This window comes from Saccopteryx bilineata, chromosome 3, assembly GCF_036850765.1.
Source record: "Saccopteryx bilineata isolate mSacBil1 chromosome 3, mSacBil1_pri_phased_curated, whole genome shotgun sequence".
NCBI lineage: Eukaryota > Metazoa > Chordata > Mammalia > Chiroptera > Emballonuridae > Saccopteryx > Saccopteryx bilineata.
Window position 1 is genome coordinate 191253568 of NC_089492.1, and position 21877 is coordinate 191275444.

General features: G+C 40.8%; 1 protein-coding gene across 3 annotated transcripts in view; it reads left to right on the forward strand.

Annotated features, from left to right (window-relative positions):
• Positions 1–21877, forward strand: part of DSP (desmoplakin) — a 43986-nt gene that overhangs the window by 10060 nt on the left and 12049 nt on the right. For all 3 annotated transcript variants that reach the window (XM_066268452.1, XM_066268453.1, XM_066268454.1), the window contains exons 2-18: positions 2993–3095; positions 5342–5490; positions 6205–6379; positions 9507–9635; positions 10531–10581; positions 11827–11988; positions 12511–12615; positions 13460–13555; positions 13889–14014; positions 14497–14649; positions 15781–15935; positions 17458–17584; positions 18553–18754; positions 19246–19472; positions 19964–20130; positions 20535–20673; positions 21231–21424. In XM_066268452.1, coding sequence (XP_066124549.1) covers positions 2993–3095; positions 5342–5490; positions 6205–6379; positions 9507–9635; positions 10531–10581; positions 11827–11988; positions 12511–12615; positions 13460–13555; positions 13889–14014; positions 14497–14649; positions 15781–15935; positions 17458–17584; positions 18553–18754; positions 19246–19472; positions 19964–20130; positions 20535–20673; positions 21231–21424 — 2460 coding nt within the window. The remainder of the gene's footprint in view (positions 1–2992; positions 3096–5341; positions 5491–6204; positions 6380–9506; positions 9636–10530; positions 10582–11826; positions 11989–12510; positions 12616–13459; positions 13556–13888; positions 14015–14496; positions 14650–15780; positions 15936–17457; positions 17585–18552; positions 18755–19245; positions 19473–19963; positions 20131–20534; positions 20674–21230; positions 21425–21877) is intronic.

The window sequence follows — 21877 nt, forward strand, 5'->3', positions numbered from 1 at the left end:
AAGTTGTTAATCTATTAACTAAAATGTCAAGCAAACCCACAGGGCTTTAGTGGATATCAAGGGCATGTGTGATAAACATAGGCAAGTCCTTTAGTAAAGCATGAAGATTTCTTTTTGGTATTATTAACAGCATATGAAGTTCCCTTTTATTTAAAGTTAGATGTATGAAGGCGAAGGGAAGCAGATAAGATGATTTATCTTAATATAGAGATGTCAACTGCTCCCTCTAAAAGTAGGAATACCTTCCCAAAAAGTAAGAGGGAACAACAACAACAAAAGAAAACTGTGAAAAGTCCATTATTTTAAGTCAACATTTAATTGCCTCACATTTCTTTTTCCTGGATACAGTTCATTTCTAAGTGTCCTGTAACTAACTACTCTAGAAGCTGAGTAAAAAGAAGCTTCATATTATGTTGTCAAGTTAATTTAGTCATAAACTGACTTTAAAAAGACTTATATGTTTACACTTTTGTATAATTCATTCACAGCTGAGTTTCGTCTCCTATTTTGTTTTAAAATACATTTTTATTTTGGAATTATTTTAGGTTTATAGAAAAGCTGTGAAGATACTGGAGAGTTCTCATATAATCCTCACCGTTTCTTCCCATCTACCTCTGCCTAATAGCTCAGTTTCTTTTTTTTTTTTTTTTTTGCACTTTTCTGAAGCTGGAAACAGGGAGAGACAGTCAGACAGACTCCCGCATGCGCCCGACCGGGATCCACCCGGCACGCCCACCAGGGGGCGACGCTCTGCCCACCAGGGGGCGATGCTCTGCCCATCCTGGGCGTCGCCATGTTGCGACCCTCCTGGGTGTCGCCATGTTGCGACCAGAGCCACTCTAGCGCCTGGGGCAGAGGCCACAGAGCCATCCCCAGCGCCCGGGCCATCTTTGCTCCAATGGAGCCTTGGCTGCGGGAGGGGAAGAGAGAGACAGAGAGGAAGGCGCGGCGGAGGGGTGGAGAAGCAAATGGGCGCTTCTCCTATGTGCCCTGGCCGGGAATCGAACCCGGGTCCTCCTCACGCTAGGCCGACGCTCTACCGCTGAGCCAACCGGCCAGGGCTCAGTTTCTGATAGTTTTTACAGTAGCACATATTATTAAATCATTTAAGAAACTCTTGACTTTCCATCGTGCTAAGAGATAGACCTCTCATTTTTGTCCTAGGGACTAACATTCTTTGTGGGAATTACTCTCTGAACCAAATAGCTGAAGAGAGTCACTAAATGTATCAGAAGAATGGTGCTCTCATCTCCCTGCAATAAAAGAAAACAAATATAATTACTTCTCCATCTCAGGATTCTAAATGAGGTGTCTGTATTTCTGGATTTTTTTCTCTTGTCTCTTGAATTTCTTTGCTCCATTTTATAATAAGTACATTTTGGGAAGTGTTCCATTCAGTTGGAATTTTGTGCAAGTTTAGACAACTGGTGTAGACCTGTTTATAGCTCAGCAGGAAATAAGTGTGCCAGATTTCCTGTGTGATTCTGAACGAAAGAAAGGCTGTGTTCGAGGGGGGTGTGGTGACCTGGTTTTGACAGGTGGGCAGTGCAGGCGGCACCTGTCTGGGCTTGCCTGTGGGAGCCATGCCTCACCTGGGAGTGGTTCCCAGGGAAAGCTTGGTTCTTCACCCACACAGAGACAGCTAGTGCTGGCTTGTTGGGGAGCCTTGCTTGCAGGGAGGGAACGCAAATAGGTGGCAGAGAGAAAGTCAGGGAGCGCTCCCCAATGTGAAATGACACAGAATCAGGCCTGGCGGGAGAAGTTCCCCACGTTCTTGTGATTTTTATCCTGTCTATACATAGTACAGCTGTGTTTCTCAAAACAATTTTTTTTAAACATTGAAATTCTTTCACTAAAACATTTACAGACACCCCACCCCCCACCCCAGACGCAGAGGCATCGCACATAAGAGAAAGTCCAGTACATTAAAGAGGCATCAGTCAGTTTTATCTGCAGGTGGCCTGGGCTGTAAAGTCCCTAAAAGGACTCAGGCTTCTTGTCCCACTCATAAGGACCTTTCCCGATCATTAAACAATAATTTAATATGCTTTAAATCTCTCTTAAACTAAACTATAGTAGGCTGTGCTGTGCCATAATGTATCCAGGAAAATTAAAAAGTAAGACTGTACTATTATACCTTGTACTTTTTACTTACATCTACAGCAAGTTAAATTCTTGTAATTTTGTTCTTTGAACTATGGAACATCTACGACATTCTTCTTAACCACTGTTGTTTTAAGGTTTCTGTCAGGCATTTTCCAGAAAAGTGCTTCATTTGACATGTAAATAATCTAGGATCATCTAGAAAGGAAAAGTGGTCTGTTTATTTATTTGCAGTAAAGATGTCTAAATTCCCATCACTTTTCTTTACAGTTGTTTTCCTTCACTCTGATTTCAGACAGTATTTCTGTCAAATAAGCCTTTCTCTTGTGCCCTACTGTTTTCCTTAGCTAGACTTGCTAGTAGCACCTTTACTTCCGCCAGAGACTTGACATTGAGGACTGATGCAGAGTGAAGGAGGAGGCGGGAGAGCTAACCGGCTAGAAATGTGTTTTTACAACTCAGAGGAGTATTTCCAGATTGAATCTTGGACTTGGAAAGCAAAACTTGTTGTGAAGGTCATTTTGGGCTAAGTAGTAAAATTTGAAAAAGTTCTGTAGAGTAGAAACTAGTATTCAGTCCATTTTAAATGTTCTGTCTTGAGAATTGTACTGTGGTTTTATAATTGATTGTTTTTTATTCTTAGATACATGGTGACATTTTGGGGGTTAGAGGGACATGATTATTCTCAAATGGTTCAGGAAAGTGTTTAAACGTGTTTACACACAGAGAGGGGGATAAAGGCACCTTGGCAAATGTTAATAATTGGGGAATTTGGGCTAAGGCACTACAGGAGTGTTTTGTCTTGTTTTTGCAACTTTTCTGAAAGTGTAAAATTGTTTCAGAATTGGAAAAAAAATTCATGCTTGCTTCTTTGTGTTTGTCTCACCAGTCAAACTGGAACGATGTCCAGGCACCAGAACCAGAACACCATCCAGGAACTTCTGCAGAACTGCGCGGATTGCTTGATGCGGGCCGAGCTGATTGTGCAGCCGGTGAGCTTTCCGGTTGTGTTCCCAGGGACTGCACATGCCCAGTTTTGTTCCAGGGTCCCTTAGACTCCCATGGCCCTCACCTGTGTGTCCTGATTTACTGCCCTTCTTCACTCAGTGTTTGGAGATGATAATTTCAAAACAGAGTACACAGGAATGTATCTTCTTAACCTACTTATGTTGGTTTAACTGTAGGAACCAGTTTTCACATAGAGTTTTTTTCTTTCCCAACAAATGTTTACACTGCAGATTGCAATAGCCTGTTGAAACTGCAACAACAACCCTTTGCAACCTATTTTGTCCTTACTTTCTTTTCCTAGAAATGCTTTATGTCACTGGATTGTGATGTACACCATCAATTTAATAAGTTCTTTTTCAGGAAAAAAATCACCATGTTGTAAGAACAATTCTACTTGAGATCAACAACAACAAAAAAAAAACACAGAAAAATAAGCAATTAAAAATTGAGAGAAATTGGTAACATTGATGAAAGACTCATGATATTTCTTGATATTACTGAGAGTGCTTAGGATCTTATTGACACAGGCTTAGAAATGACAGGTTCTGTGATATTTCTTTTTCTGTTTAAGGTTTTTATTTTAAAAGACTGTAGCATTCACATTTGCTTTGATTTTGCTACAAACAGACTGAAAATTGGTGGGACCACAGCCACGTTTTCTGTTCCCTCTGTGATGTATTGTAGCTCTTCAGTTTCCTTGATGCTGATGTTAATGTACAGGTTAAATCCGTAATTGGGCTCATCGCAGAGTACTTTTTTCAATAAAAAGAGGAGGGGTTTTAATCAAATGAATTTATGTGTTCTGTCTGGAGACTATCTAAATGTTCTGATTTCTTAATTTTAAATATTGTGTACGTTTTTGTTCTGGCTTATTTTGTCCAGTTTAAAAAAAAAACATCACTTCCATCCATCTGCAAAGATATTTGGGGCTCAGCAAAACCAACTTTGTTCTAGTTCTGATTATTTTAAAAGTCTTGGATCCAAAACACACTACTGTGAGTGTTCACGTGATTTCTTTCTGTAAAGCTAAACAGGAGAGGCATCATGACTTCTCATTGAACACATCCATACCCAGTCCTGGACATTTGCAGTGGCCGTGGATATACTTTACATGTAGTTCCAAAATTTACATGGCACCGTGTTCTCAGTTTATTTTTACTTAGTTGCATTGAGGTGCAAAGATGTCAGGGAAATATACCGTGTTTACTGACATTTTTCTTTGGAGAAATAAGGTTCCTTTGGCTGAAGATAAATAAAAGCAGCAATTCTAAAATTCTGGAGAAAGCTCATATATGGCACTGAACTTCAGCCTTTTCATGCAAACAGAGGAAGCTTTCTTTTCTTAAAAAAATTTTTTATATTGAAATAATTATAGATTCACAAGAAGTTGTTAAAATACTACAGAGCAGTCATATAGCTCACCAAGCTTCCTCCTAAGGTGCCGTCTCACATAATGGAGGCATCATCAATCTCAGAAAATCAGTTGTCCCAATATAGTGAATTAGACAGCTTTCTTCTTAAGAACTGAAAAATTATTTTCTCATATGATCCAGGAAAAGCTCAGCTTGTGTGTGAAAGACCTTAGCTAGTATAATGATACAGTGTTCTTACCACAGTAATATTCCCATTAGAGGAGAGTTCTCAAATGCCAAGATAGGCATTTGAGATGAAGGAGAAAGGGAAAGATCAGCATTCTGTGAATATACTTTTTTTTAAAGTGAAAGAGAGAGAGAAAGAGAGAGGGGGAAGGAGAGGGGAAGGGAAAAGGAGAAGGAAAGGAAGAAGAGGGAGAGAGGGAGAGGGAGAGGGAGAGGGAGGAGGACGGAGAGGGTGAGACAGGAAGGAAGAGAGAAGCATCATCTCATAGTTGCAGCACTTTAGCTGTTCATTGATTGCTTTCTCATTTTTGCCTTGACTGGAAGGCTCCAGCTGAGCCAATGACCTCTTGCTCAAGCCAGCGACCTTGGGCTTCAAGCCAGTGACCTTTGTGCTCAAGCCAGCAACCATGGGTCATGTCTATGATCCATGTTTAAGCCAGCGACCCTGTGCTTAAGCCGGGTGAGTTCGTGCTCAAGCCAGATGAGTCCACACTCAAGCCGGCGACCTCAGCATCCCAGACTGATGCACCACCACCTGGTCAGGCTGTAAATATACTTTTAAAAACCTAGTGAAAATTTAAAATACAGTCTATAAATTTTGGCTAACGAACCTCCCATATTCTTTCTTTTAGGAACTGAAATATGGGGATGGAATACAGCTGGCTCGGAGCAGAGAGCTGGATGAGTGTTTTGCTCAGGCCAATGATCAGATGGAAATCACTGATGGCTTGATCAGGGAGATGCGGCAGATGGGCCAGCCTTGTGACGCTTACCAGAAAAGGTATTCCCCAGAAAGCACAGATACAGGAGCATGGCATGCACCCAGTTACACCCAGTCCCACAGCACAGATACTCATAAGGATAGACTTGCTGGCTTGGTATTGTGCAGCTTTATGTCTCTCTAATACAGATGGACTAAAACTAGTATCTTCATCTTTCATGGAATCACAAAGCTGCCATAAGAATTGAACCAACTTTCCCACAAAAGAGTGTGCTTATTTTAAAGAGTTGAATTTGTTATGAGATGTTAACTGTACTTCCCTTGAGGGGACAACAAAGGCCTTTGGCATAGCATTTGTCTTTTTAGGAGTCTAATATCAAGTCAAGCTCGGTTTAATGAAAACAAAATTGAAAGTCTTAGAGTTGGAAATGCAGTTTAAAGCAGAGAGACAATGCAGTCTGATTTTGCTCTCATGGTACCTGGAATTTTGCTGTCAAAATTCCCAGGGTGAAACTCATGAGAAAGTGAAAGGTGTGGTGGCCAGGTTAGCCATGTTCTATGATGTGTCAGGCTTTAAGCATCATAATATCAAGTTTCTATATGGGATCAATATTCACATCATATGGTAAAGGAGAGTATTCTTCAAATAAAACACTTCAGACCTCTGCTGACACAAAGGAGACTCAGGAAAGGGGAAGTGTGCCAGCACGTATTTTCATGGGCTAGTTTCCTGTGCTGGTATCATTGTTTGTTTTATTTTCTTTTCCCTTTCAGACTGCTTCAACTCCAGGAGCAAATGCGAGCCCTGTATAAAGCAATCAGTGTCCCTCGAGTCCGAAGGGCCAGCTCCAAGGGCGGTGGAGGGTACACCTGTCAGAGTAGCTCCGGGTGGGATGAATTCACCAAGCGCATCACCAGCGAATGTCTGGGTTGGATGCGGCAGCAGAGGGTAAGTAAGCAGCTTCTGGAAGGACGGGGGCTGGTTCTCAGATGTTTCAAATCTGTGTAGGCGCAGGGTCTGGAACCCGGCAGGGTAGCCCCAGCAGTCAGGCCACAGAGAGTGTTCTGGACCTCAGCTGGCAGCAACAACTTGCTCTTTTTGGCATTTTCCTCATATACAATTTGAAAGTAGGCTTCTATTTTGAAATGAATGAAACTTGTCAGTGTTTTTCTCCCTTGCGTGGCCTCATTGCTTTATAGTCATACTTCATCTCACAGGTAATAATATTTAGCAAGGAAATTATAATTGGTAGATTTTGACTAGCTCTGACTGCACAACTGGAAAATGTATTGTGGGACTTCATGTGCTAAGGAACTTTACTGTTCTACTTGAGTGGTAACTGATCTCATCTGTGTTACTGATAGGGACTTAAAAAAAGGAATGTTATGGAGGTTCATTTAAAACGTTAACAAATTTGCAGAAGCTGGAAACGTGCTTAAAACTGGCTATTCTGGTTTGGGCTCATTGGTTGCTTACCTTGTATTTTTGAAATGTCAGCTCTCTTGTGCAATCATTATGTCACTGGAGTAGGAGTGGAGTTAAGTAATGGCAACCGAAATATGTGCTGAGCCTTTCCCTATAACTGGAGTTCCTACAAAATATTTTTCTATGTTAATTACTATTTTATTGTTTTATGTAGTAATTATGTGCTATAATGAACAGGTGGTGGTAGAAATATGCCATAATCATGTAGTTGGGAATTTAATAATGAAAACCTGACACTAATGAACCATCCTTCTCTTGAGAAGGTGGATACGTCAGGATGACAAGTGGTGGGGTTATGCACTAGGGGTTGTGGTTGTAAGTAATATTGGTTTTATTTCTTGTTCTTGGGCCAATTTAGCAGTGGTTCTAAAATTTCTTGACAACTTAAACATTTTTATATGTGTACATTTCTAAGTGATGTGGGCTTATGGGACTATTCATTCATTCAGTTAACTTTTTCTCCCACCTATTATAAGGACTATATATCTTACAGAAGGTAAGGTAAAGGAAGTTATTGATCCCAGATAGCTAAATACAAACCTATTTGTATGTTTTCAGATTTCCTTCTAATTTTTTTTCAGTTGAGGGATACTTGACATACAATATTATATGAGTTTCAGATGTACGGCATAGTGATTCAACATTTGTGTACATTGTGAAATTACCTTTTTATCTCTGAACACACATTTCTTTAGCATTTTATAGGTATTGGTGCCATGCCAGAAACTGAGGGTTCAAAAATTATGTTCCATGGCCTTGAAACTGAATATTATTGAAGAAAACAAGATGCAAACATCTAAATGCCAGATTTCTATGCAGAGTGGAGTGGGATTAAGCACTGTGTTTGAACTATAGTTCAATCCTGCTCAGACAGGACTGGGGGAGGAGTGGTGCGGCAGTCCTGAGGAGTGGAGTGGTCAAAGGAAGGCTTCATAGGGCTCCAACTACATCTTAAGAGTCAGTAATGTTAGGTTAAACAACCTTTGAACCAAAGTAGGAAACATCAAATTTTCTAATTTTTTTTTAGTGTGACACTTATGTAAAAAACTCAGGATTTGTCATTTTCTGTATTCATACTGGGTGCAGCTTTGTAAGAATTTCTTGGTAGCAAAGACTCAACGTTGAAACATTTTGGAAAATAACATTCTGTGGACGTGGCTTTCGGTTTCCATGTTGGGAGCCTTTACTAACAGTTGATGAAACATGCTTTTCAACTCAGGTGGCCCCTGTGGTTTCAAAAGAACTGTGCAGTTCTGTCGCTTACTGCTAGTTTTCTCTGGGATTCTCTTGGGCCCCTTTTCCTCCTAGCCCTTCTTCCCTAAGGCATAGCTTGCATTCTTCCTCTCCCTGCCAGGGGACTGTGCAGCAGGGCCCAGCTGATAAGGGAGCTATGTCCCCAGCAGCACAATCAGGAGGCAGTCACACAACTCCTGCACCAGGTTTTTTGTTTTGTTCCCCTGAAATTTGTTCCTGCTGATGGACCAGTCAGATACTATACACCTGAATGGTAATGAGGTGCTTGAGCAGGAGCCTGGTCACTGTGTTAACTTCCCAGTTCACTGACCTGTTTATGTTAGAGCCAAAATGAGCTGTGGGGGAGAAGGGTCAAAGTCCCGGGTACATTTCAGTTGTCTGATTGTGAAATGGCACCCCTTTCTGGAACTTTGCCAGGTATATGAAAACATAGATGTGGCTTGGAACAATATGTGTTATGTGCTTGCTGTAATACAAGACTGAATGAAATGTTTGGCCTTGGTGTGTCTTGGAGATGACAGAGGTGATTTGGAAATTTATATGACCTCATGCAAAATAAAAGATGAGATAATAGATTTGCCACAGTATGACATTTATGGAAAAATGTATTTGATTCTTATCATGGGGCATTCTTAAATATGAAGTAATGGAGACAAAATAGAAAGTTAGGTTTAGTTTTTAAAAAGCTAATATGCATTCACAGTCTCAGTGTTGCTGACATGAATTGAAGCTCAGTTTAGGCGTTGTGTATATGTTGTAACTTCTCTTTGAAATGGGCTGTTGTGAGTTTTGCATACTGAAAGGTAATAGTGAATGCTGGGTTTAAAGAGTCAACAATTATATTAATCAAAACAATTTAAAGAAAAACAACAAAAAATACTTTCAGGTTAGCTGTTTAGCTTGGGAAGTAGTATATAATTGCTTTTGATGCCCATTTTAAAGTGACTGACTGTAGGAACTTAGTATTTTATAACATTCTCTATGTTAGGCATAGTACATATATAGGTATGCACAGATACTATACACACATACATATGCCACTTTCATGTGCACATGTATTGAATAGATGTTTTTCTTCAGAGGACATGATCGAGGCATCAAGGATGTCATTTCTGAGTCACCTCTTGCCACCTTGAGCTGGGTGTCAGACAAGTTGAGGGAAGTATTTGGCAACCCCCCATTAGCTGTTTGGAAATTGCAAGCCTTAAAAAATTCTTTTGTTTTGGTTTTGGTATTGACTATTTACATGTCCCTTGGTGCTCTGACGCCTGCCTCTGTAGGTCAGGTGTGCCAGGCACACGGGCTCAGAAACAAAGCGCAGTGTTTTCCTTGGCAGACGGAGATGGACACAGTGTCCTGGGGTGTGGACCCGGGTTCCGTGGAGCAGCAGATCGGCAGCCACAGGAGCCTCCACAACGCCATTGGAGACTACCGCTGGCAGCTGGACAAGATTAAAGCTGACCTGGTACTTGCAAATGTTTCGCTTCAGAGTCTCCAAAAAGCACATACTGAAGGATTATGTTGTTAGTTGTCCCAGGCAGTTTGGTCTGCAACATTAGTGTATTATTCCTTTCCCAAATGACTGGGAAATTTTTAAAAAGTCCCACTTCATAAATGAGGAAGTGGGACCCAATAGATGTACTTACTAGAGATTGTGTTAACACTGGGTGGGGAGGCAGTTAACACAAGGTGAAGGACACACAAACACCCATGTTTTGTAAATGAGTGTTTGGGTGGGGGAGTGAGCAGTTCTCTGCAGAATGCAGAGCAGCTCTTCAAATACAGAGGATGTGGCCATCATACCATTTCACGTCCTTGGTGAATCCTTTTCTATGTGATAATTAGAATATTCCTCTACTGAAGGAAATTATGTCTCATCCTGATACCTTCCCTTTGCTGAAAGGACTGGCTTGCAGCTGGGTGGAGAATTACAACATAAATTTATTCATCTTTTTAAGTGCTTGTTTTCCCCCAGGTTTCTATACTTTTGTTGTTGTTATTGTGGCTTTCTTGTTTTGCCTTACTTTTGACCACTCGAATATCTGACCAATTTTCCCTAAGACCCAGGGAATCCTAAATCATATTTCCAGACTTTGACAATTTCCTAACAAGTGAGTCTTTGAGTGACAGCGATCAGGCCTTTACCCGGGAAGATGGCACCACCAGGCCAGTGAGGGTTTACTGTCAAACCACCCGGGAAAAGGTCCTTGTGGGCGAGAGGTTTCCTAGAGAAAAATTGTCTTTCTGTTGAAGGATGTAAAGTCAGCCTCTGATGAAAAGGAGGTTTAGAGGGGCTGCTCTTTCTCTACAGACCCACAGGAGGAAAATAAGATCATGACTTGCTATATGTTGCCTTCTAGCGCGAGAAATCTGCCATCTACCAGCTGGAGGAAGAGTATGAAAACCTGCTGGTAAGACTGCTTATTTCTGATGTCTCTGTGTTCAGTCCAGCTCCATTAATATGGAGTGCTGCTTTGAGGTAAGGGTACCTGCTGGGTGTTAGAGCTAATGGCTAGAGGTGCCTGGAAGTCCACTTAGAGACATGATTTTCATCTCCACTGCTGTCTTTCCTTTAGAACTGAAGTTTAAAAAAATGTTTTTTTTCCTGAAGACAGTACTGAGTGCTGTTCTATTTGCAAGTTAAGTGTCACATCAGTAGCTCTTGTTGAATACGCGCAGGTAAAGCACTAAAGCTTTTCCACTTGTGAACTGCAGTCTTTTTACAAGATGTAAGCAGGAATAAGCTTTGTTTCCTTAGATTGAGGTTTACGAGACCATCATCACTATTTTATGGTAAATGCTGAATCAATTGCCTGACTTATAGGAAAAAGTATTTCCATTCTTCTGCCTATTTGTGTCAGCTTGTCTTCACTTTTTATTTCCTTATTGGCAGTGTTCCTTTTAAAATAATGTAGCTAATAGTGACGCAACAATTTCCTATCAGGTCTGGGGAGTGACTGATGGCACCTTGAAGTTTGGGGTGTGGGAAAGGACAGAAGAATTTTTATTTTTATTTTTAAGAATTTAATTTTCCCTTTATAGTCTAAAACTAATTAGTGAATCCAAATATCAGTATCTGAATCAAGACCCATCTAAATTAGGCTGTTTCACCAAATCTAAAATTGCTCCTTTGCTGCTCATAAATTCGGATGGGTCACATACCAGGTGGTTGGTGAGTGCAAAAGATTAACATATTACTGATTCTTGTGTATCTGTTTTTTTGTTTGTTTTGTGTTTTGTAAAAGGGACTCTATGGGTATAGCTGTGAAATTTGCAGAGAAAATCATTAGTTTGCATATTGTTATCCTAATGGTGCTTTTTTGTTTTCTTTGTGACAGAGAGAGAGTCAGAGAGAGGGACAGACAGACAGGAAGGGAGAGAGATCAGAAGCATCAATTCTTTGTTGCTGCACCTTAGGTGTCATTGATTGCCTTCTCATATGTGCCTTGACTGGGGGGCTACAACAGACCAAGTGACCCCTTGCTCAAGCCAGTGACCTTGGGTTCAAGCTGGTGAGCCTTGCTCAAACCACATGAGCCTGTGCTCAAGCCGGCAACCTCGGGGTTTTGAACCTGGGTCCTTTGCATCCCAGATGCTCTATCCACTGCACCACCGCCTAGTCAGGCCCTAATGCTGCTTTTCAATGTCCTATGCAGAAAGCGTCCTTTGAGAGAATGGATCACCTGCGACAGCTGCAGAACATCATCCAGGCCACTTCCAGAGAGATCATGTGGATCAATGACTGTGAGGAGGAGGAGCTGCTCTACGACTGGAGTGACAGGAACACCAACATTGCTCAGAAGCAAGAGGCCTTTTCCGTAAGATTGCCCCTGAGGAGCTGTAGATGCTTGCCTTGGGGCTGTCGCCTTAGAGGCCTAGAAGATGGGGGCGAACAGACTTGTATCTTTTAATCCACCAGTTATAAATCGGCCTAGATTAGAATGGTCTTGAAAAACCATTCCTTTCAGTGACTTAAGAGGGACAATGCATGAACATCCCAGAAGATAGTGGTTATGTAAGAATTAGTTCTTTCTCAAACCCCAGAGTGCATAGTAGCATGGTGGATTAGAACCTAGAATTAGATTTATTGTAGCTCTGTCACTTTACTTGTGTGAATTTGTACAAGACATGTCACTAGTCTGGCCTCAACCACATACTGGACGATTTCAAACATCCTTTCCAGTCTTAAAAAAGTGCTAGGAATCTTGAGGAAAACATAACAGGATTCTCTGACATTGTCCATTTCCCAAAGGCAGTTTTGTATCTAGCGTCCTGTGGTGGAAATGCCAGAAGGCCAATCAATGGTGACTTGCCCTGAAGAATTTGTTTTTCATTCACAGATACGCATGAGTCAACTGGAAGTTAAGGAAAGAGAACTCAATAAACTTAAACAAGAAAGTGACCAACTTGTCCTCAATCAACATCCAGCTTCAGACAAAATTGAGGTAGGCATAATGAGATTTACATTTTTATTAGGAAAAAAGGGAAAACTTTGTAAAGTAAGACTATACGATTGAATGATTCTTACCCCTCGTAAATCCATAAGAAGTTTATTTTACATTTTGGGATCAATTCCCTAGGCCAGGGCTTAACAATCTTAAACTAGAAAGGACCAAATGATATTTTAGTTTTGCAGGTCATTTGGTCTTTGTTGAAATTATTTAACTCTGCTGTTGTGGTATGAAAACAACAATAGCAATATGTAAGTGAATGAACATGACCCTATTCCAATAAAATTTAATGTATAAAGGCATGCAGGTGGGCCAGGTGGGCCTCTTGGGGCTGTAGGCTGCTGACCTCTAGACTGCTTATTTGTCGTCTGTGCTCAAGGCTGACATTAGCTGGCAGCACCAGTATGGTCATATTGGTTGTTAAAAAAATTTAAAATATTTCCATATCTATTAGAGTCATTGCCTCAGAGCCCCTCAAGCCCTCCACATGGGTGCCTTGATCCTGCCTGTGATCTCGGTGGAGGAGAGGAACCCTGCTCTAGGGCTGTCCCCAGTGTCTGTTCTGACTGGGCAGTGGCTATGCCATTTGGGTGAATATTTTGACTAATTCTCCTAATGCTACTTATTTGTTAAAACTGGGGCTGTAAAATTTAATTTCTACTGTACCTGGAGTTCCCTGCTGGGAAATTCTGTTTTTAATATTTGGAAAAAGTTTGCTTGACTTGGAATGAGGTAGAAAAGATTTCATAGCTTTCATTCAGGGTCACGTATTGATCAAAGAGTAGAACCCTCTATATGGCTGGGTGGTGGTGAGACTACTGATGTTTCCTTGTTTCAGGCGTATATGGACACTCTTCAGACACAGTGGAGCTGGATTCTTCAGATCACCAAATGCATTGATGTTCATCTCAAAGAAAATGCTGCTTACTTTCAGGTTTTAATACTTAGTAGTAATTTAATTATCTTTTAGGTCTTAATACCTTATCTTCTGAATGTTTTAAAAGAACTGAAAACAGTCTTCAAAGTATAATACTACTGATTGGTTTTCAGGTTAGAGGAACATAGATTGGTAAGCTGGTCATCCAGTCAGTCAAGTCAGTCTCTTGCTGTCACAGATGAGTTAATATACTTTCTGCTCTAATCTTTTCTTTAGCCCCCACCTCTCAAATGGACTCTTAGGAAACATAGTGCTTGAAAGAGAAATAGTAGATGAGGTTGCTTATTGAGTTGCTTTTCAGTGACATGGGATCATTCTCATCCTTAATAGTTTTTTGAGGAGGCCCAGTCGACAGAAGCCTACCTGAAGGGCCTTCAGGACTCCATCAGGAAGAAGTACCCCTGTGACAAGAACATGCCTCTGCAGCGCCTGCTGGACCAGATCAAGGAGCTGGAGGTACTGTCTCAGGTCCAGACCCTCAGCAGCCTTCCACAGGGGAGATAAAATGTCCCTACTCGACGCAGTTCAAGGATTTGCATTATTGTATGGAATGACTTGTGCTGAAAACTCGCACAAGTGTTTTCTTCATCTCTCAAAATAAACTTCTTTATCTGCTCCATTACTGTTGAAAATTACTTTTTCTAAAGTAATCACTATTGCTCAAAATGACAATGGAGAGAATAACATGAAAATTCCTTTGGAAAAGCATACTTCAAGCTTTTTCAACATCAGTGCCCTTTTACACAATGCTATTCTTTCCTACCAACTTAATTCATGGCTATGCAGCTTCTGAAGTCGCTTATTATGAAAGGTTCTCATTGTCCCTGAAGAGAGCAATATCTCATTTGTAATGTCATAGTAGCTGTATTAATGTCATTTGAAGATCTTATCTAAAATTCAGAGTCTGTGTTAAGGTATGATTTTATTTGCAATTGCAGAAAGAACGAGAGAAAATCCTTGAATACAAGCGTCAGGTGCAGAACTTGGTGAACAAATCCAAGAAGATTGTGCAGCTGAAACCACGTAACCCAGACTACAGAAGCAGCAAGCCCATCATTCTCAGGGCTCTGTGTGACTACAAACAAGACCAGGTGTGTCTTCACGCAGAGCCATACAAAAGCTTTCCCTTCTCTTCTATGTAGATTTTCATCAATCAGAAGAGCAGAATTTAATCGAGGTTTCTGTGAGTGCCACAGTAAATGTCTTTTTTTTGTACACAGAGCAGCAAATGCGGCGGCTTTGTTCTGAATCACACACTGGCTGTCAATGATTAGGACAGGGCTTATTTTAAACTATTCTAAATCTTCATACTCTTTTTCTTCTACCATACAGACTTGTTTATCAGTGATCACTCCCACCTTTAAACTTTTGACATAAAAGAAATGAGCCGTGACCATTGTGCTACATAGAAAGTGAATGTCATTGCAGATATTCAGTAATTGAGCATACCGATTTTGCAGTCTCTGTGGTAAATAAAAGTATTGTATGGAAAGAGGACTTGTTTTCATTAATTATTTATGTAATTCCCACAGCTCTATTTTTTTTACAAAAGTTATGGAGGACTTAAGAAATTTACAGTGTCTTTAGTTAGTTCTATAAATGTTATAAAACAATAGAGTTATTTTACTACAAATGTTTTAAGAACTTAACTGGAGAGGAAAAGTTGAAATGGAGATTGAAGTACAGAAATATCAAGCTTGTTACATTTCAGTAGTTAAGATAGTTGCATATTTTAAGTTATGAAGCTATATAGAGTTTACTTAGGAAAGAAGCTATTTAGAAGCTAGAGTTAATTTAGAAACTTATTTTTCTGAGGACCTGATACCAGAGTTTTTTACTTAAAAATTATAAGAGCAAATGAATGAGACAAGTGACTTCCACAGACTAAAATCTAATAAATAAAACACGAAGTCACAAAGAAAAGCCATGTGGTGAGTTTTTGCTTTACAAAAACGATTTCTCACTGTGTTAATGGGTTCCTCAGGCTGGCTTCAGAAAGTTACTTCACCTAATTTATTTGATACACACCTTTCAGACTCATATATGTTGTGTAAGGCATCAGTATAGTTGGGCTGTATAAAGACTATCTTCATTTGAGGAAAAATTAGTAAAGTGAAAAGCTCAAATAGTTGGCATGTTTTCATTTCTGTTTTTATCTGTGAGAAAAAGATACAAATGTGTACTCAGGAATAAAGCCACAACGTGGGTTGCTTGCCTTACAGAAAATTGTGCACAAAGGGGATGAATGCATCCTGAAGGACAACAATGAGCGCAGCAAGTGGTATGTGACGGGCCCAGGAGGGGTAGACATGCTGGTTCCATCCGTTGGTCTGATTATTCCTCCTCCAAATCCTCTGGCCGTGGACCTGGCTGGCAAGTAAGTTGCTGAAGTTCCTTGTAGTCATGGCATGAATGGAAGTCAGGAGGAATGGGGCAAATGCTTACCACACAAGGACCTTAGACACACTGTTTCTTACTATAACTGCCCCTTCCCAAAAGGAACCTTGTGAAGGTCCACTTATATTACCTTATAATTTTGTGTTGGGAGATACTTTATTATGGGAGGATAAAAAAGAAGGCCTGGCTATAAGAAGACTAGAGTATGTAACTGTCATATAATACTACTCACAAAAATTAGGGGATATTTTGGCCCTGGCCGGTTGGCTCAGCGGTAGAGCGTCGGCCTGGTGTGCGGGGGACCCGGGATCGATTCTTGGCCAGGGCACATAGGAGAAGCGCCCATTTGCTTCTCCACTCCCCCCCCCCCCCCTTTCCTCTCTGTCTCTCTCTTCTCCTCCCGCAGCCAAGGCTCCATTGGAGCAAAGATGGCCCAGGCACTGGGGATGGCTCCTTGGCCTCTGCCCCAGGTGCTAGAGTGGCTCTGGTCGCAGCAGAGCGATGCCCCGGAGGGGCAGAGCATCGCCCCCTGGTGGGCAGAGCTTTGCCTCTGGTGGGCGTGCCGGGTGGATCCCGGTCGGGCGCATGCGGGAGTCTGTCTGACTGTCTCTCCCCGTTTCCAGCTTCAGAAAAATTCAAAAAAAAAAATAAAAAAATTAGGGGATATTTCAAAATGACTATGAAGTGATAAAATACCCCCTAATTTTTGTGAGTAGTATACTTACAAGGCGTTGTTTCAAAGTTCTTCCTTTCTTAGACAACCAGTAATTTCTATGGAGCTACAAATATAAAGTGCCCTTAATATCAATATGCACTCATTAATAGGCAGGACATTCATTTTATGGATTGTCCATGCAGAGCCTTCTCTAAGCTGTCAGTTGTGGAAGTCTTCAGCACCCTTAGAATAGGGATGTAGCGTAATGAGCCCCATGTGCTCACTTCCAAGCTCCAGCGGCCATCAGCATTGCATGACTGCATTCTTCCTGTAGTCCTGCCCAGTGCTAGTCTGTGCTCTACAAACAACGTACAACAAAAAAATCATACTGTGTATTTTGATTGAAACAATGCAAACTATCTAGACTAATGTAGATCATTGAGAATGTACTTTAGGGGAGTAAATTAGTCCAAATGCATCGCAACGTTGAATATTTAAAGAATTATACATGTTATTGAGTGCCAGCCCATGCTATGGAAGACCCCTGACCCAATTTAGCTTACAGCTACAGCTAAAGTAGAAAATTATCACGAGCCTCAGCAAATCTAATCTTGCTAGCAGAGGCAGGATGCGTTCCTTGTGCGTCAGCCCTGCAGATATTGCAGGAAGGCAGTTTATTATCTTAGAACAGTGTGTGCTTGTGTGCTTTTGCAACCCAACAATACATTCAGCCTTTACTCTGTTAGTTCTGTAGTTTTTTGCACGGTCATGTAGACACGGCCAGTGTTCCCATGTGGGGTAAAGTTTGAAAGCCAGGCTCAGTGTGTTTCCTTCTCATGTTTCCTAGGATTGAGCAATACTACGAAGCCATTCTAGCTTTGTGGAACCAACTGTATATCAACATGAAGAGCCTTGTGTCCTGGCATTATTGTATGATTGACATTGAGAAAATCAGGGCCATGACTATTGCCAAGGTATGTGTGCAGCACCAGCACCACCCTGACTGCCCAGAAGGGTCACCATGCTTCTGCCCACTGTGTGTGTTTCTGCCAGTCAGACCTTCTTTTTTTTTTTTTTTTTTTTTTTAACAGAGACAGAGCAAGAGTCAGAGGGATAGACAGACAAGAACAGAGAGAGATGAGAAGCGTCAATCATTAGATTTTTGTTGCAACACCTTAGTTGTTCATTGATTGCTTTCTCATATGTGCCTTGACTCTGGGCCTTCAGCAGACCAAGTAACCCCTTGCTCAAGCCAGCAACCTTGGGTCCAAGCTGGTGAGCTTTTTGCTCAAGCCAGATGAGCCCACGTTCAAGCTGGTGACTTCGGGGTCTCGAACCTGGGTCCCCACATTTCAGTCCGACGCTCTATCCACTGTGCCACCACTTGGTCAGGTTCAGACCTTCTTATAGCTACTGCTGAAAGTGTCAGCTTAGCCTGCCATAAAGGTTCTGGTCTGTCCACTATAGGATGGAGGAATTCACATGTGGCTGGTTACGAGATGAATTCAAGTAGCCTGACTGACCCATAGTACCCATGGAAAGCGCACATGGTCCTATAATATTCTGGATACTATTCTTGGATGCAATGGAAAGTTAGGTGATAAATTATTGACTGGGTATCATAGAAGTAAATGGTGAAATAGAATTCTTGGAATAACCTCAAAGCATTAGTTACTCAAAGTTAGTGGTTTTCAAATTGGGGTCTAATAATTCTAGGTGAGAGGGGGTCCTCTCGGATGGCAGTGAGGAGAGAGGCACAGAATGTGTCATTTTTGGCTCCCCTTAAATTTTTCCCTTTTTAGTTGTAACAGCTTTGCTGTGACCTGCTTTATACTTGGTGCTTGCCTCAAGCCCCACCTGGCACAGGGCATCTTCCAGCAGAATTTCTCTTGGTTGTACTATGGGAACAACCATAAATCACTTCTGCCTGGTTTACTTTCAGCTGAAAACGATGAGGCAGGAAGATTACATGAAGACAATAAAAGACCTTGAGTTACATTACCAAGAGTTCATCAGAAACAGCCAAGGCTCGGAGATGTTTGGAGATGACGACAAACGGAAAATGCAGTCTCAGTTCACGGACGCCCAGAAACATTACCAGACGCTGGTCATCCAGCTCCCTGGCCACCCCCAGCACCAGACAGGTCAGTGTGGTGTACCTCTCTTTCTCTCTGGGTCAGCCATACATGCAGTTTTAAAGAGAAAGTGATTGGGATATAACTAGTTTCCGAATCATGTTTTTGAAAAATAATATATCAAAATTTGTTTATACACTTACCATATTTTTCGCTCCATAAGACGCACCTGACTATAAGATACACCCAGGCTTTTAAGGAAGAAAATAAGAAAAAAAATATTCTGAACCAAATGGTGCATTAAAATACGTAATAAAGTACCGTATTTTTCGCCCCATAAGATGCACGGGCATTTCCCCCTCCACTTTTAGGGGAAAAAAGTGCGTCTTATGGAGCGAAAAATACGGTAATTTTCATAATCAAATCAAAGGAAGTAACTACACTTTTATGCAGCATGGGCTTTTCTTTTCTTTTTCTTTCTTTCTTTCTTTCTTTTTTGAGGCCTGGTACCCTTCAAATGAAGAATTCTCTGACTTTGTTGTCCTAACATATTTTTACAGTAACCACAACTGAAATCACTCATCTTGGTTCCTGCCAAGATGTCAACCATAATAAAGTAATTGAAACCAACAGAGAAAATGACAAGCAGGAGACGTGGATGCTGATGGAGCTCCAGAAGACTCGCCGGCAGATAGAGCACTGTGAGGGCAGGATGGCTCTGAAGAACAACCTTCTGGCAGACCAAGCGTCCTCCCACCACATCACAGTGAAGATAAATGACCTAAAGGTATGTATCCATGAATACTCTGCCTCATTCCAGGTATATTTATATGTATCTACAAACTAAAAAAGAAAAAGCAAACAAAGCCTCCTGGTTTACCCTGGCCGGCATTGTCCCTCAGGGCAGAGATGGCTAGTCCGAGCCCTGGTCAGGGCACATACAGGGACAGATATTCCTGTCTCCCTTTTTCTCCCTCCCTTCCTCTTGCTCAAATCAATTAAAAACAAACAAACAAAAACCCTGGTTTAAATAATTATAAGCAATAAACATTAATTTTTGAGGAAATAGTTTTCTGGCATGATTTCTTGTTTTTCTGCAAATTTGTAGACATTTCTGAGGCTGGGAATTCAGCCTCCTCCGCTATTAATTGTGGGTTGCTGAAGCAGGCTACAGTGGTTTTGCTTTAGGTATATAGTATTTGGTTCATTTCAAAAGTTTTCACAAATCACACAGCTAGATCAAAAGAGCTTTTTTTCTTTTCTTTTTTTTTTTGACAGAGTGTACAGAATGATTCTCAAGCAATTGCCGAAGTTCTCAACCAGCTTAAAGATATGCTAGCTAACTTCAGAGGTTCAGAAAAATATTGCTACTTACAGAATGAGGTATTTGGGCTGTTTCAGAAACTGGAAAATATCAATGGCGTTACAGATGGCTACTTAAACAGGTAATCACAACTAACACTATCTCAGACATTTTGCCAGACTTCAGTTGCTCTGTACACTTGGCTTGCTGCATCCTTTACCTTATAGTTTCTGTTCTCACCAGAGCCTTAGTTAGCATTCTTTGCTTTTGAGAGAGGCTTCTCTAGACAATGGTGTTGATTCCACTCTTCTGAGAGCTAACATATCTTGTAGTTAAGGTATACTCTAAGAGCTAGAACTTAAGAGTTTTCCAGTTAATGCAAAATGGGGTGGAGGTGAGAAATGTATTGTTCCTGCAGTTTATACACTACGCAAAATAAATTATCTGCCTTCACATTGTTCTCTTCTATTAATAGTGGCAGGAGCCAGTTGTTCAAAGCTTAGTGAAGTAACTGGCAATACTGTTTGCCTGTTTTGGTCTTTACAGTTTATGCGCTGTGCGAGCACTCCTCCAGGCCATCCTCCAAACGGAAGACATGCTAAAAGTTTACGAAGCCAGACTCACTGAGGAGGAAACTGTTTACCTGGATCTGGACAAAGTGGAAGCTTACCGCTGTGGACTGAAGGTAATGTGAGAGGATGTTCACAGTGGCCCAGTTTACAGAGAATAATACAGGACTCTTCCCCCGATTGTAAAGTTTCACTGAGTTTTCATAAATTTTGAGGATTGCCAGATTATGTTGATATTCATTGTTATCTCTAGAACATTGTTTCCTAGAGTGTGTTAGTAGGAACTATGTGAGAATGTAATTTGTGGTGAGATTAGTCTGGGGAATGCTTAGTTAAATATAGTTAAACTGGTTTCTTTGCTATAGGACTTAACAGAAACAGTAATACATTAATATATATTATATTAATAAGTGTAACATTTAGGTTTTCTAAAACTAATTTACACATTTAATCCTTTTGCAATGGGGTAGCACAAGCAACTAAATCACTGGCAGAAATATTGGGAAATAAGTCAGCAAACAATATTTTTATGAATTGATTATCACTCAAAAATACGAATATTCTGAAGAGTTTTATAAACTTGTTTTTATTTTTCATTTGGTGATTTGCAACGAGGCATGAAGTAAACGATGAGATGAATTTGTGCTCTTTTTTTTTTTATCTCTGATGACAGAAAATTAAAAATGACTTGAACTTGAAGAAGTCATTGTTGGCCACCATGACGACAGAACTGCAGAAAGCCCAGCAGATCCACTCCCAGACATCACAGCAGTATCCACTTTATGATCTAGACCTGAGCAAGTTCAGTGAGAAAGTCACACAGCTGACAGATCGCTGGCAAAGGATAGACAAACAGATAGACTACAGGTACGCTAGCCTCTTTCTGTACTTTCTTTCCATTTGTCCCCAAGATGTCCCTTGAAATAATCACTATACAAAAAGGTTTTGTTTTGTCTATAAGTTAATCAACACAGGTGTTCTATGTAGCTGCCTGCAGGCAACTTTGTTGAAATGGAAAAACAGTACATTATAATAGCCAAGCTTGAACCAACCCATGCCAGGTGTCATCCAGGTTCTTAGGGAAATAGTAGAAGATATTGATCAAACTCCTTTGTGCCTTATAAACAAATTCTTGTGATGACTGTTGGAGAAAGTAGATGCTTTTTCACTATAAGTTTATGAAAATTGTCTTTTAAATTTTTAAAAATTTTTAATATTTATTGATTGATATTAGAGAGAGAAGAAGGAAGATAGTGAAAGTGGGAGAAAGCGAGAGTGAGAGAGTGTGTGTGAAGCATCGATTTGTTGTTCCATTTAGTT